Source organism: Rhinatrema bivittatum, chromosome 6 (assembly GCF_901001135.1).
Source record: "Rhinatrema bivittatum chromosome 6, aRhiBiv1.1, whole genome shotgun sequence".
Lineage (NCBI taxonomy): Eukaryota > Metazoa > Chordata > Amphibia > Gymnophiona > Rhinatrematidae > Rhinatrema > Rhinatrema bivittatum.
Window position 1 is genome coordinate 272519204 of NC_042620.1, and position 16809 is coordinate 272536012.

At 44.8% G+C, this 16809-nt stretch overlaps 1 protein-coding gene across 2 annotated transcripts in view; it reads right to left on the reverse strand.

The window, feature by feature from the left end:
* NONO (non-POU domain containing octamer binding) overlaps positions 1-16809 on the reverse strand; it is a 141180-nt gene that overhangs the window by 63405 nt on the left and 60966 nt on the right. For both annotated transcript variants that reach the window (XM_029607225.1, XM_029607226.1), the window contains exons 4-5: positions 8720-9021; positions 7932-8027 (exon numbers count right to left, since the gene is read on the reverse strand). In XM_029607225.1, the coding sequence (XP_029463085.1) occupies positions 7932-8027; positions 8720-9021 (398 nt within the window). The remainder of the gene's footprint in view (positions 1-7931; positions 8028-8719; positions 9022-16809) is intronic.

Sequence of the window (16809 nt, forward strand, 5' to 3'; positions counted from 1 at the left end):
TAAGAGAACCCAAAAGTATATCAACATTCAATTTCCACAATATATAATTTATTCATGAAATATATATATAAAAGATCCTATCTAGACAGTAATTGCTCTCTAGCACAATCATTCTTCCATACCTCAATCATACAACACATATAAAAATATTATATCATAATGTAAAACCCCATCACCAAAATATAATTTCAATTCAGATAACAATATAAAGTGTCTTTTACAATATCATATATTCTGAATTTAAATATACATCACATAATATTGCAGCTCATTTCTTTAGGTGTATAAAACTTTATCTACTCATGTTCCAGCATTAAACACCATTTTTTCAATTCTCACAACTAAAACGGTGACATCGTCCTCTGGACCTGCCCGACAAGGACTCCTTGTTTCGCCCGACTCATCTGGGCTTCATCAGGGAAATTCTCGCCACTGTTGTCTCTAATTCATTCTCTGCACATCATGTAATTTTTTCACCGCTTGAAATATACAATCTCCGTTATCACGTCCAAGTAATCTTTAATCCATTTAATTTTCAAAATATTGGCGAAAGTCGTTTCACATTTAATACATCACTTCGCTAATTCCGGAAGCGAACCATTTCCTCCGGAACATATTTTCCTAGGGCACAGGTACTGGGATTATAGCCCTCATCCTGAGGAGCATCAAAACAGTAGTCTCCACTGCCTGCTTCTTGAGCTGGGAATGGCAAGGAGACATCATGAATATGTTCAGAGGTCTGCTGTGAAATGCAAGCATACATCCTTCTCATATGACCTCCAGTACCCATTTGTCCAAAACGATCTCGACCCATCTCGGATTGAAGAGGGACAGTCGACCTATATCCTCGTTCCAAGGGTGGGTCAGCAAATTTTCATTGGGGGGGTTCGGGACGAACCTAAACTAGAGTCTGCCCCTTCTCTTAGGCTTTCGACTACAAAAGGACTGAGACCTCCCAAAGGGCCGAGACCTCTGAAATGTCGAGTTTCTGTAGGGGCAAAAGTGTTGGGAGCGAGGAGCGCTGTAACTGTTTTCTTTTATATTTGGTAGCTGGGGAACTGGAGATTCGCCCCATTTACTGGCCAGCTTTTCCAATTCGCTTCCGAAAAGGAGTGACCCTTTAAAGGGCATCTTTGTAAGATTTATTTTATTTATTTATTTATTTATTCTACCTCTTTTATATACCGACGAACGTTGGGAACATCTCATCGGTTTACATATAACAGAATTAGCAACCGGCTTTACATAACACCGAGAAGGAGAATAATGTTAGAGGAGAGAACTTAGAAAACAAAAGTGCTAAATAAACTTATTGGGAGGTTAAGGCGGGAGGAGAGGATGGCAGGGGGAGGGAGGGGAGGAGGGGATGGAGACGAGTTAGATTACATAAATCAACACAGAATTGCAAGGAGGTATTCATATCAAATTATAGACAATTTATAGACAATATGTACATTTGTTAGCTCGCAGTTACGTGTAAGAGTGCTTGAAGAGCCAAGTCTTCAGGTTTTGCCTGAATATTTTTGGACAGGTTTCTTGTCGGAGTGAGGTGGGTAGTTTGTTCCAGAGGTAGGGCCCTGCTAAGGAGAGGGCCCTTTCATTTGTGGATTGAAGCTTAGTTAGCTTGGGTGATGGGGTGTGAAGTGTAGCCAGATACTGTTTTCTAGTGGGTCTGTTCTTGTTGTGAAAGGTAAAATGCTCTTTAAACCAGTACATGTGTTCATTGTGAAGGGATTTGTGTATTAGAGTAAGAGATTTATAGGTAATTCTAGATGCTACGGGTAACCAATGCAGATGTTTGAGTAGCAGGGTTATGTGGTCATTTTTGTGGGTGTTGGTAAGTATACGGGCTGCTGCATTTTGGAGAAGTTGAAGAGGTTGGATGGTGCTTTTAGGTAAGCCCAGAAGCATAGTTACAGTAATCTATTTTCGATAGGATGAGGGCTTGTAGTATGGTACGAAAGTCATTGAGATGTAACAGGGGTTTGAGTTTTTTTAGCGTGTGTAGTTTGAAGAAGCAGTCTTTCAGTGTGTAATAAATTTTTTGCAGTTTAGGTGATTGTCAAGGGTGACGCCGAGGCTGCGCATGTGAGGGGAGAAAGTGACATTAGTGGGGGGAGCCTGGACCGAGGGGTTAATGTTGGGGGGTGAAATGAGGATGAGTTCAGTTTTCGTGGTGTTGAGGGCTAGAAAAATTTTGGATAGTAAGCTGCTGATGTCAGAAAGGGTAGCTTTCCAGGTTTCCATAGCTTTTTGTATTGTGTCTGTTATCGGTATCAGTATCTGTACATCATCCGCATATATAAAGTGCGGAAGGCCTAGTTTGGCAAGGAGATGGCAGAGGGGGAGGAGGTAAATATTGAACAGTGTAGAGGATAGGGATGAGCCTTGGGGTACTCCTTGTGCTAGTGCAAGGGGTTTGGAAATGCAGTTTCCAATTTGTACGCTGGATTGCCTCTCGTTCAGGTAGGATTGGAACCATTGAAGGGCAGTGCCTGAGATGCCAATGTCATTGAGGCGGTCTAGGAGAATATGGTGGTTAACAGTGTCAAATGCGGAGGATATATCAAGAAGAATTAGAATGTGTGAGAGCCCTCTATCGAGGCTTTTTAGGATATGGTCTGTGATTGAGATGAGTAGGGTCTCAGTACTATGGTATTTGCGAAAACCATCTTGTGAGGGAGAGAGGATTTTATGTTCGTCCATATAGTCTGAAAGTTGTCTGTTGATTGATTTTTCAAGGATTTTTGTGATCAGTGGCAGGTTAGAGATGGGTCGGAGGTCGGAAGTTGGAAAGATCAGAGAGGTCCAGGGTGGGTTTCTTTAAGACAGGTTTTACAATGGCATGTTTGAGGTTTTTGGGAATGCTGCCAAGTACAATGGATCTGTTTATGATGTTCGAGACGGGTTTAGCAATGCTCCCGGGGATGGAGAGGAGGTTTTTAGTAGGGATGGTGTCTGATGGGTGCGTAGAGGATCTGATTTTTTTTTTAAAAGGATTCTATTTCTAGTGATGAGGTGGTGTCAAATGTGGAGAGTTTGGCAGTAGTTTGCCACTGCAGGGTTTCAGTGGATGTATGAGTAGAGGGGAAGCGTGACATGATGTTGCATATTTTATTGTGGAAAAAGGAGGCTAGGTTTTTACATTTGGCTTGGCTGTCTATGTCAGGTGTAGAATAAGTATAGGATTTGGTTAAGTTGCTTACTAATTCAAATAAGGCTCTTGGATTGAATTGTAAGTGGTGGATACGTTGTGAGTAGAAATCTCTTTTAGTATTGTCAATTGCTACTCGGTAAGTGTGAAGGTAAGATTTAAATTTGTTCAATTGTGTGGGGGTGGGGTCTTTGCGCCATGTTCTTTCAAGCTTTCTAAGATTGTGTTTCATTTTTTTTTTTTTTTTTTTTTAACTCTGGGGCATACCAGGGTTGATTGTGTTTATTAGATGCGTCAATGTGGCATTTTTGCATGGGACAGATCTTATCCACAATCGCCCTGGTGATATGGTTCCAGGAGGTGAGTGCAGTATCTGCATCTGTTAGGTCAAGGGAGTTGATGTCCTTGGCTATGGCTGTTATTAATTCTTCTTGATTGCAACTGCGTCTAAAGTTTATGGGGTTTTTTTGCCTTGGAGGTTGTATCTGCTGACCAATTTTTTAGCCTTAGCTGTCCTCTGGCCGCCTACACTGAGGCCACTCCTCTGGCTGAAGTACGGACTAGATCCAACCCCATGTCGGCTAAAAAGGTGCTAATAGATTCCATAACCGCTCTGGAATTCACCCCAAGTCATCCACCTCCTGAGAGAGGAGTAGGCAAGAAAGAATGAGCTTGGGAATCAGATTTGTAGACTACACTTTCACCTGAAGAGTGGGAGGAGATTTTTCGTCATACTGGAAAGGGGCTGATTTCCATAGCCCTTTTGGAAAATGGCTATAAAGTGCTGTACCGTTGGTATATGATCCCATTACGTCTCCATAAAATATCCCCCACACGTTCAGATAAATGCTGGAGGAGCTGCTCTAGCAGTGGCTCTTATTTTCATATGTGGTGGGATTGCCCATTTATCAAGGATTTTTGGGGGGTGGCAGTTCAATTAGTTGGAGGAGATATTTAAGTTTTCTAGAATGGTACTTCCACAACATGCACTTTTGAACATGCCACTCACACAGGGAACCCAATATGAAGGGAAATTAGCTAGATACATATTCATATCCTCCAGATGTGAAAGTGCCAAATTATGGGAGTCAACGCAGATACCAGGCATGGCCGAGGTACAAAAAAGGATGGACAAAATATACTCTCTCAATTTCGGCATATAAAAACAAAACGATGCCTATCTTCGAAAGAGTTTGGGCAGTATATGCAGCTTGGAAAAAGTGTGTCTAATCCAACAAGAATGTTCCCTTTACAGTAGCTTGCCTCACTGGACTAGATTGCAGTAAAATCTCATCAGAATTACATAGAAACATAGAAATGACGGCAGAAGACGACCAAATGGCCCATCCAGTCTGCCCATCAAGCTTTCACACTTTTTTTTATTTTTTGTATACTTATCTGTTACTCTTGGTCTTTAGTAACCTTTTGGTTCTATTTCCCTTCCAACCCTGCCATTAATGTAGAGAGCAGTGCTGGAACTGCATTTTAAGTGAAGTATCAGGCTTAATTGATTCGGGGTAGTAACTGCTGTAACAAGCAAGCTACACCCATGCTTATTTGTTTATCCAGACTGTAATTCAGTCCTTGTTGGTTGTTGTCTGAATATAAAATCATCTTTTCTTCATTCCTCCCTGCCGTTGAAGCAGAGAGCTACACTGGATATGCATTAAAAGTGAAGTATCAGGCTTGTTTGGTTTGGGGTAGTAACCACCGTAACAAGCAAGTTACTCCCTGCTTTTTTGTGAATGCAAATCCTTTTTTCCACATTTCCTCTTGCCGTTGAAGCATAGAGCAATGTCGGAGTCTGATTAACTATGTGTATATCTATTGAATAAGGTTATTATCTCCAGGTAGTAGCTGTCTTTCCCGCAAGCCACCCTCTCTTCAATCACATCCTCTAGACTTTATGGATCCACAGTGTTCATCCCATGCCCCTTTAAAGTCCTTCCCAGTTTTGGTCTTCACCACTTCCTCCAGAAGGGCGTTCCAGGCATCCACCACCCTCTCCGTGAAGAAATACTTCCTGACATTGGTTCTGAGTCTTCCTCCCTGGAGCTTCAAATCGTGACCCCTGGTTCTGCTGATTTTTTTCCAACGGAAAAGGTTTGTCGTCTTTGGATCATTAAAACCTTTCAAGTATCTGAAAGTCTGTATCATATCACCTCTGTCCCTCCTTTCCTCCAGGGTGTACATATTTAGATTTTTCAATCTCTCCTCATAAGTCATTCGATGAAGACCATCCACCTTTTTGGTCGCCCTTCTCTGGACTGCCTCCATCTTGTCTGTCCCTTCTGAGATACGGTCTCCAGAACTGAGCACAGTACTCCAGGTGAGGCCTCACCAAGGACCAGTACAAGGGGATAATCACTTCCCTTTTCTTACTCGATATTCCTCTCTCTATGCAGCCTAGCATTCTTCTGGCTTTAGCTATCGCCTTGTCACATAGTGTCTTAATGATCTGAAGTCGAGGAAACAATCACCCCAAGATCTCTCTCCTGCTCCGTTCACATCAGCCCTTCACCCCCCATCAAATACAGTTCTTTTGGATTTCCGCACCCCATATGCATGACTGCACTTCTTGGCATTGAATTTCAGCTGCCATATCTTTGACCACTCTTCCAGCTTCCTTAAGTCCCGTCTCATTCTCTCCACTCCTTCCAGCATGTCCACTCTGTTGCAGATCTGCGTGTCACCCGCAAAAGACAAAACTTACCTTCTATCTCGTCCGCTATGTTGCTCACATAGATATTGAAGAGGACCGGTCCCAACACTGATCTTTGCGGCACTCCGCTTAACACCGCTCTCTCTTCAGAGTAAGTTCCATTTACCATCACACATTGTCTTCTGTCTGTCAACCAGTTTGCAATCCAGGCCACCACCTCGGCACTCACTCCTAAGCTTCTCATTTTATTCACCAGCCTCCTGTGCGGGACCGTATCAAAAGCTTTGCTGAAATCCAAGTAGATGACATTGAGCGTTCTTCCTCTATCCAATTCTCTAGTCACCCAGTCAAAAACGTCAATCAGATTTGTCCGACAGGATCTTCCCCTGGTGAATCCATGCTGTCTCTGGTCCAGCAATTCTCCCGACTGTAGATAGTTCACTATTTTTCCTTTCAGCTGCGACTCCATTACTTTTCTCACCAATGAGGTGAGGCTAACCGGTCTGTAGTCACCAGCCTCCTTCTCTGCTCCCACTCTTGTGAAGCGGGACCACCACCGCTCTTCTGCAATCTCTCAGCACCACTCCCGTTTCCAGGGATCTATTGAACAGGTCACTCAACGGAGCCGCCAGCACATCTGAAAGGCAGTATCCTTAACAGTGTATTTCGAGTCCAGAGTCCAAGAGTGACAGTAGGAGGGCGGGTGGGTAGAAAAGAGGGATTTCTACTGATATAGTTTGATTTTGTTATTTTGATGTTCATGCACTTTCAAGTACATGGGGTTTTCACATTTCTTACTTTACAATTTTCTCTATGTTGTAAAAAAGCTTTTCAGAAACATTGCAGGATTATATGATAATTTGGGATCTTTTAATTGTATACGATGTTCTCATGTCAATGTTTATTTATATGAACACAAGTTTAGAGTGCCTAGACGGGGCGCGCATGCTCGGTCCATGTGCTCAGCTTTTCCTATATGTGCTTAGACGTCGTGCGCACAGCACCTGCACTGTGCGTACAGATGTCCTATATAGGGCCGTACCGCACTCACAGAAACGCGGGCAAGATGGCGCTGATGAGGCCGACCACGTGATGTGCCTAAAGCAGGGCCTAGCACACCGGAGGCCCAATTCCCTTTACCCCCACGGGAGCGGGAATAACGTCGGTACAGCGTGCAGAGCATGGAAACCGGAGGAAACCTACCAGAAATCCCTCCAGTCGTCTCTGCATTGGCAAATCTCTCTTTTTTTTTTTTTTTTTTAAACTTATCTGGGCTGAGTACTTATCGGCTGAGTACAGAGACGGTCTCCGGCTGCGGGAGGAAGAGGGATTTGGCTGTCACCGCCGTGCTCGGCTTCCTGCACCCACTGTCTTTCAGCTGCTTGAGCAGCAAAGTCCAGGCCGCGAACCAGCTAGCGGACCAAGTCGCACCTCTCAGGGATCTCGGAAATCACCTCAGGAATTCTCAACTGGGGGAGGGACCTTTAGCTATCACTGCAGGAGAATGGACTCAATCTTTTCTCCAATTGAAAAGTAGAATTTCTTCTTCCAAAAGATTCAGCGATCCCCATAGGGAAAGCATGTCTGCATATGCTGGAGACGGAGAAATACTGAAGGGCTGAGGTCACTGCATGAGGTGTATCTGGGGTGACGTCAGCTTTGAAACCTAACTCCGTCTCCATCTGCTGGCAGGGGAGCATAAACCCATTGGTCCTGAGTCCATTTGGCTAGAAAATGTTGCATTTTTCCAGGTCACCCAAAAAAGTATTATGAACCTGTACTATGAAAGAGGCAGCTGTTACTGTGGGAGAGTTTCTGATGGAAGAACATTCACTGTGATGTATCTTTAGAATGGATTCTGTAAATAACTATTCCTATAGACAGACTCTGGTTTGAAACTACAAGCACTTGCCTATAGCTTGATTTCATTACATGGACTTGGTTATCAGCTAACCATGATTTCAGAGGTTCCTGCACTAAAGCCTGTTTCTGTAAAGGAACTAATGTCCCAGCAGACAAGGGTCTGGTCTGCCCTGTACAGTAAACTCGTCACCCTGCTGGTCCGCTACACCATCTCACTGACTTAATACCCCTGAATAATCTAGTTACACTTACTTGTGGTACATCTGGTTTTTGGGAATAAGCTTCTCAGGCAGTCCCTCTTCATTATCATACTGCTCCATGGGTTCCACCGTCACAGGGCGTGGAAACCTGGTGGGAGAAGCAAGACAGATTCAAATAATCGCTGAAGGAAAACAAATGCTGTAGTTGCTCTCCTACATTTTAAAATAGCTGTTCTGATCCTATTATGAACAAGTTTTTGGTACCAAAGAATTCCCTTTCATTAACTGCTGTCTAGGTCTGTTAGTTTTCGCTGTACTCTATCACCTCCAGTATTCAGTTTCAAAAGATCATCAACCCTCTTTGCTGCCAAAGCCTCCAGACTCACTACCACCATACCAATTTGGCCACTTTATTCATATATAGTACTTTCCTAAAACACATCCTTCCCATCCCAATGTTCACACCACACTATGGCACCCTCCCTCCAACGCCAAAGGAGGGTGCAAACGTAAATTTTTTTATTTCATTTTTTCAATTTGTTTTGTTAAAAAAAAAAATTAAGTGTGCATGAAATCAAAACAGAGCACACTAAAAAATGAAAAACAAAAAACTGAATGCGCATCCCTACCTAATCATCCCAATAATCCACTGCACTCCAAGTATAAGAAACTGTCACACCAAAATACCCCTCAGCAACCATCTCACCCTCCATCTCCATACCTCATACTATTGCTCCCTTTCCCCAAACATAAGACACCTTTTTGCATTCCCACTAAAATGCACTGCAATCTCCAAAAGAACAAAGCATTTTCTTCCCTTCTACAAAGCTTGGCACTCACGTAGTTAATAGTAAAGATCCATCAGCACATCTGTCCAGGGCCTTCCTAGCAGCAGGTTTCCCAGAAAACTCGATAATGCCTTTCCCAGTGGCCCTTCCTCTATCATCCACAATAACTACAGCTCTCTCCACCTGGCCAAACATAGAAAAGGCTTCCTCCAGAAGCTCATTAGACACAAACTGGGGCAGGTTGCGGATGGTGAGGGCAGCACTGTGACAGGCGAAGCGCACACGCAGTTGCTTCCCACGTATAGGCAGGTTATCAAGTTCAGCCTTTGCAATCTCAGCCAGCGTGCGAGTTTCCTGAAGAAAACAAGCAGGAGGGAAAGTGTTAATACTGAAGACTTCAGAATCCTGAGCTCTGACAACAATAAAAAAAAAAAAAAAAAAAAATGAGCAAAATCCTAGCAGATCACAAGTTACAGTTCCCGGGTAAATTTAATTCTATAGCTCTCTATCAATGATAATGGACAGCAGAGACCTCACCTAGAACTACCACCAGAATGACATCTAAAAGTTTGACTCCTCTACCATAAAAAGGCTTCACATTGCAACTATCATTATATAACTGAGATATAACAGTGTGGATAATAGAATGGATGCAATATTGAAGAAAGGAATATAACAGCCATTCCTTTATGCTTGGTTCTTTTTTTTTTTTTTTTTATTGCTTTTAAACATAATGCAAGCATCCACTTGTTTAGGAAATCTTTTAAGTACAGCTTAAAGTAATATATTACAAGCATAACTTTCAATATCGCAATAAGATACTCTGTACTTAATAACAATAAAGGAAATATGGGAGAACTTGGAAATAAGGAGCGAAACTTGTCAGAAATATTTAACAAATTCTTTTAAGCATCCTGAAATAATCCCCCATCATAAATTCCTACATTCACACCGGAGCAACAAGTTTAACTAGGGTTGGAGTGAGTATCCAAAAATGATCTTAATTGTAATGGTTCAAAGAACACATCTCTGCTCCCCAAAAGAAATACAACATTTACAAGGAAACTGTAATTTGAAAAAGGCTCCTTTTTGAAGAGCTTCCTCCCTCATGCTTAGAAATGATTTTCTTCTCAATTGTGTTTGTTCTACTAAATCAGGATAAAAACATATTTTCTGGCCAAAAAATAAAGTTTGATTATTTCAAAAATATTGCTTAAAGACATTATTCTTGTCCATTAAGAAGGCAAACGAGACTAATAGTGGTCTCCGATGAGAGACTACCATTTCCTGGGAGAACTCCAGTAAAGAAGTTAAATCTGGCAATATTTGATCTTCCATGTTTTCTTGATTTGCTACACTGGGGTACAAATAGTACACCTTAGTAATAACAGGTTTGATTTCTTCAGGTATCTTCAAGACCTGAGAGGCATACAGTTTAAACAAGTCCGCAGGCGATATATTTCAAAATACTGGAAAATTTATGAATCTTAAATTGTGTGCCCTCAGGCTGTTTTCAATCTTTTCCAGTCTCTTTGTTGTTTCACTTTCACTCTGAACTAAATCTGACTGAATTTTCTCCATTGCTGAAATCTGGTTTTCAGTTTTTTCCAGTTTAGCTTTTTGGAGAACCAATTCGTTTGCATTTAAATTCACTTGATTTTAACATCTCGTACCTCATTTGTTAACCCCATTATAGCCTTCTCAAGAGATTTAAGTACTAACCAAATCGAAGAGAGAGTTATTTCTTCTTTAGGCGGCAAAGAAACTTGTTTGCAAACTTTTTGGTCCTCATCTTCCCTTCCCCCTCTTGCTGCTTCTCAGATGCCATTTCCCGCTCCCGGCGCACCAAGCATTACAGCACAACGCAATCCCCCTCCTTCATTACCTCCATTGGGGACTGGGTTCCAGAATGGTAAGTCCAGAAGGTGTTGCTATTTGCACCGCCACTTCTATCTCACCTCTGAGATCTCCCGAAGGTCTAGCGATGTCCTGCTGCCTCAGTCTATCGCCATGGCCCGGTGGTGTCTGCCTCCTCGGTGATTCAGGGCTTAGTGATATTTCGGTCTGAGGTGAAAGCCCTCACTCCTCGGCTGACCCCTCTGCGACCCAGCCTCCCGGCATTGGTGGGGTAAGTGTTGCAAAGAAGCTACCGATCCAGGGTTGAGATGTTTCCACCGGTGTGGATGAACTTTCTCCACATCGGACCCGGGCTTTCCGTTTGGTATGTGGCATATTAGAAATAGTAAATAGGAAATAAGTTCGGAGCCTCTTGCAAACACGTCTGTTCAGGACGCCATCTTGGAAGCTCTCCGGATACTTGGTTCTTTTAACACTTATAAGGTGAAGACCAGCATAGGAAAAAAAAGCATCAGGCTTCCAAGAATGCTGTATGGAACAACCATGGTTAAAACCCAAATAATGGGCATGGAGAAAATGCTTTTTTTTTTTTTTTTTTTAACCACCTCACTAACTTTGGGAATTTTGAAACTTGGAGACATAGGAGGTGGCCTGGGTGCTGGGTTTAAACATTGGTCTTGAAAGAAGCAAAACTGAAGGTGACCTACCAACAGAGGCAGTAGAGTCCATCACTGTAACAGATTCTAGGCATGCCTGGGATGGATGGATGGACGGATACTGAGAGTGGTGATAGGAAACGGGCTGAGAGGTCATGGGAGAGTGGGGATTTGGTGTTGGGTCGTATATGGGAATTTCTATGCACGATGTGACTGCTGTCTCGAATGCCGGTATATAAAAATCTGAAATAAATAAATAAATAAATAAATAAATCTATACAAAATGGATAAATCTCAACTGGGCATATTGGGATGGGTTATCTCTAACTTTTATTGTTTATCTTCTTACTAGGAAATATATGAGCAGTGCAAACAGAACAAAGATTTGGGAATATGAGGGAGATCAGCTGAAAAAGGAAAACACTTGTTACTGAATATGGATTAAGAGGAGGGAGCTGATATGGGGGCTAAAGCTGCACTAGTTTGAGAGATCAGAGTGTAATGAATGGCCAGAAGGCTGCCTCATAGATGATATAAATGCCTCTAATTTGTGTACAGAATGCCAGTAGGCCTGTAGTACATCTTGTTGGAGTCTAGATTAGGCTAGATTTTGTGTTTTGAAGGCTTTCAAATGGTTATTTGGACAAAGTTATTTCAAAGTTGTTTCTTTATAGTGTGTAGAAAAAAAAAAGGTTTGTGAATTATCCTAACATTCCATTTTCTTCACTTCCACCACAGGGAGCTGAGGATTTCAGCATATTGTCCACAAAGACTTCAAGATTCTTTACTAGAATGGTGATGCCTAATACGGAAACCATCATTGTTAGGATTTTTCTCTTATGTGCATCACTTTGCACTAATCCACGTTAAATTTCATCTGTCATTCAGATACCCAGTTCTCCAGTTTGGCAAGGTCCTACCTTCAGTTAATCACCTTCATTCACAACTTGGAACAACTTAGAATAATTCTGTCTCATCTGCATAGTAACCATCCCATTCGTAGTTCCCTTTTCCAGATCATTTATATAAATGATAAACAGAACCAGTCCCAATACAGATTTGTGGGGCAATCTATTTTTCATCTCTTTACATAGGGAAAACTGCCCATTTAACCGGTTACCAACCAACAGTAGGACATAGATGCCTATCTTATGAATTTGTAATTTACTAACTAATCTCATGAGGGACTTTGTGAAATGCCTTCTGAAAATCTAGATATATTGTATTGACTGGCTCACCTTTATCTACATGTTTATTTATACCTTCAAACAATTCTTTGCTGGGGTGGGGGGACGGGGGTGTCAAGATGGCACTCTGAACAGACATGTGTTTGAGCTCCTGAGACTCCCCTGATAATTCGACTCATTTGCTGCTCACCTTTCCCTATGGCCAAGGGCAAGAGGAAAGGAGTAAGGAATATCCTTCTGCAGGGACGTCCCAGCAAACCACCATCCCAGAGTTCTCACCCATCCTACTTTTGCCAACATCAGAGAAAGACTTAGCTGGACTGACTTGTCAATGGCCGAGGATTCTCTTGGCCCCATGGATCGGTTGACGCTGAGGCCTCCTGGTTCTGCCACCATGCAATGGCTGAGAAGCTGGAAAGTGAATGGAATCCCGGGGCTGCCACTGTGTCATCGGTCAGTGCCAATTTGTTCTCTACTGCAGCTAGAACACAGCAAGACGCGATGGAGGATGGTCAGTTTTTCCGGGGTTTGGAGAGATCGACTGTAGGCGCAATGGTTGCAACCTCCGTGTCATGTGAAGGTTCCTCTGTCGGGGATCAAGGGTGCTGGAGGTCCAAAAAAATCATCTCCTCACTTCAGGTTAAAACTGCATTGTCCAAATCTATGTGTGACACTAGACTGGCTTTGGTTTCCAATCACGACCAAAGAATAGTCTCTCGTAACTGTTATCCTTGATATTCATTCAAAATCATGATCAGAGTCTGTCATCCTGCAAAACCTGTTTCAAACTTGGAGGAATTTGTTTTCAAATGGAGAAATTACTTACCTGATAATTTCGTTTTCCTTAGTGTAGACAGATGGACTCAGGACCAATGGGTATAGTGTACTCCTGCTAGCAGTTGGAGAAGGATCAGATTTCAATCTGACATCAGCCCGTAGTACATATACCCCTGCAGGAAGTGCAGCTCATCAGTATTCTCCTCGAAAAGCCTTGTGGATATATGTGTAACTGACTGATTGATTAACTTAATAATTTGGTTAATTTGGTTAACTTGGATAACTTCATAACTTGGTTAAACGTTAAACTTGATTAACTTGAACTGGTTGACTATAGCTGGAGACCGCCAGTGTACTCAACCGGAAAGCATCGACACCCGGCAGGGTGGATGCCCTAGGTAAATGAAAAACATGGCTTACCCTTGAACATTTGAGGGCCCTGCGTGATGGCAGCCAAGGGTGGGATGCTGAGTCCATCTGCCTACACTAAGGAAAACGAAATTATCAGGTAAGTAATTTCTCCATTTCCTAGCGTGTAGCAGATGGACTCAGGACCAATGGGATGTATAAAAGCTACTCCCGATCCGGGTGGGAGGCTGCCCGTGACCCACTTAGTATTGCCCTTGCAAATGCTGTGTCCTCCCGAGCCTGAAAATCCAGACGGTAGAATCTGGAGAAGGTATGGATGGAGGACCATGCAGCCGCCCTGCAGATCTCAGCAGGTGACAGCATTCTAGTTTCTGCTCATGATACTGCCTGGGCTCTGGTAGAATGGGCCTTGACCTGTAGAGGTGGTGGCTTGCCAGCTTCTACGTAGGCCGCTTTGAAGACTTCCTTGATCCAGCGGGTGATGGTTGCCCGTGAGGCCGCTTCCCCTTGTCTCTTTCCGCTGTGAAGGACGAAAAGGTGGTCCGTTTTTCGTATGGGCTCGGACATTTCCAGGTATCTGGATAGGAGTCTGCCGATGTTGAGCTGGCGGAGACTACGGGCTTCTTCCGAATTCTTCCAACCATCCGTCGTTGGTAGCGAGATGGTCTGGTTAAGGTGGAAGTGTGAGACCACTTTGGGGAGGAAGGAGGGGACCGTGCGTAGTTGGATGGACCCCAGGGTGAGCCTGAGGAACGGCTCACGGCAGGACAGTGCTTGTAGTTCCGATATGTGGCGGGCTGAACACACCGCCAGCAAAAACACAGTCTTCAAGGTTAACAGGCGAAGGGACAGGCCTCGTAGGGGTCTGAAGGCGGTTCCCGCTAGGAAGTCCAAAACAAGATTGAGATTCCACAGAGGTACCGGCCACTTTAGTGGTGGGCGAATGTGTTTGACTCCTTTCAGGAAGCATGACACGTCTGGGTGAGAGGCTATGCTGTCACTCTCGCTCTTGGAGCCGTAGCATGACAGGGCAGCCACCTATACCTTGATGGAGTTGAGGGACAGGCCCTTCTGTAGTCCATTCTGTAAGAATTCCAGGATCACGGGAACTGTGAATGAGCGTGGTTTGATGTTGTGGTCTTCGCACCAGGCTTCAAATACTTTCCAGATCCTTATGTACGTTAGTGATGTGGAGAACTTGCGTGCTCCTCGGAGGATGTCGATTACCGCCCCTGAGTACCCGCTCTTTCTCAGGCGAGCCCTCTCAATGGCCCACGCCATCAGGGGGTCTATTTCTAGGGACACCTGTTGGCTTCTGGTTCCCCCCTGCCGGTTGATGTAGGCCACTGTCGTGGCGTTGTCAGACATTACTCTGACCGCTTTGTTTCGAAGTCTGTGGACGAACCGCATGCAGGCTAGTCCGACTGCTCGTGCTTCTAGGCGGTTGATGTTCCATCCCGCCTCTTCTGTGTTCCACTGCCCTTGGGCGGTTAGCTTCTCGCAGTGTGCTCCCCATCCTCATAGACTGGCATCTATGGTGAGTAGAGTCCAGGTTGAGGAGGATAGTTTTGATCCCCGGCTCATGTGGCTGGCCTGCAGCCACCACCGTAGCTGGGTCCGAACTCTGCCCGGGAGTGATAAGACGTACGGTGTAGTTCTGGGTCCGTGAGCTCCACTGTGATAGGAGTGAGCGCTGTAGGGGCCTCATGTGGGCTCGCGCCCATGGCACAACTTCCAGTGTGGATGCCATCAGCCCGAGGACTTGTAGGTAATCCCATGCTGTGGGACGAGGATCATCCAGCAAGGTTTGTAACCGGTTCCATAATTTTGATCTCCTTATGGGGGTCAGGCAGACCTTGTCTTCTTTGGTGTCGAATCGGACTCCTAGGTATTCCCATCCACTGTGAGGGCTGTAGGGAACTTTTGTTTTTGTTGACTACCCATCCTAGGTTTTCCAGTAGAGTTCCGACTCTGCTGGTTGCTTGGCGGCTTTCCTCCGGTGACTTTGCTCTGATCAGCCAATCGTCCAGGTAAGGGTGAACAAGGATTCCTTCCTTCCTCAGTGTTGCCGTCACCACCACTATTACCTTGGTGAACGTCCGGGGTGCTATGGCCAACCCGAAGGATAGTGCCCGGAACTGGTAGGGACGGTTCAGGACTTTGAAGCACAGGTAGCGCTGATGTTCCTGATGAATGGGGATGTGCAGACAGGCCTCCGAAATATCCAGGGATGTGAGAAACTCTCCTGGTTGTATCGCCCTTATAACGGATCATAGGGTTTCCATGCGGAAGCGAGGGATCCTGAAGTGGCGGGTTGACCAATCCAGCATGGGCCTGAATGTTCCCTCTTTCTTGGGAACGATAAAATAAATGGAATAATGGCCAGTATTTATTTCCTGTGGAGGTACTGGGGTTATGGCCTCGAGTGCCAGTAGCCTGGACAGTGTACCTTCCACTTCCGCCCTCTTGGAGGGGTCGTGGCAGGGGGACTCCACGTACTTGTCCGGAGGGGTTTGTAGGAAATCCAGGAAGTACCCCTCCTGAATGATGGCTAGGACCCACTTGTCCGAGGTTATCTCGACCCATCTGTGGTAGAATAGGGCTAATCTGCCCCCTATGGCTTCTTCCCTTGGATGGGTCGGCTGAATCTCATTGTGGGGTGCGGCTGGGGCCCGTACCCGAGCTGGCTCCCCTCTTGTTGTGCTTGGTCCGAAAGGACTGGTTCCTGCCCATAGGGCAAGGCGCTTGATAGTTGCTCCTGTAAGGATTGAAGCGCTGCGAACTTCTCCCCTGGAGGACCTGGGAAAGGGACGCTGATTTCTCTTTGTCTTATATTCCGGCAGTCGCGGCAATGGGGACTCGCCCCATTTGTCAGCCAGTTTCTCTAGTTCGCTGCCGAACAGGAGGGATCCTTTGAAGGGCATCCTTGTGAGGTGCGTTTTGGAAGATGCGTCGGCCGAACAGCTTCGGAGCCAGAGTTGTCTCCTGGCAGCCACCGCAGAGGACACTCCTCTGGCCGCTGTGCACACTAGGTCGGAGGCAGCGTCCGCTAGGAATGATACCGCTGGTTCCATGTCTTCTCCCGGGGTGTTGTTCCTGGTTTGTGATAGGCAGGCACGTGTCACCACGGTACAGCAGGCCGCAATTTGTAGAGACATAGCGGCGACGCCAAATGATTGTTTGAGGATGGACTCCAGACGTTGGTCATATGCATCTTTGAGCGCAGCTCCTCCCTCCACTGGGATAGTGGTGCGCCTAGAGACCGCGCAGACCATAGCATCCACTCTTGGGCATGC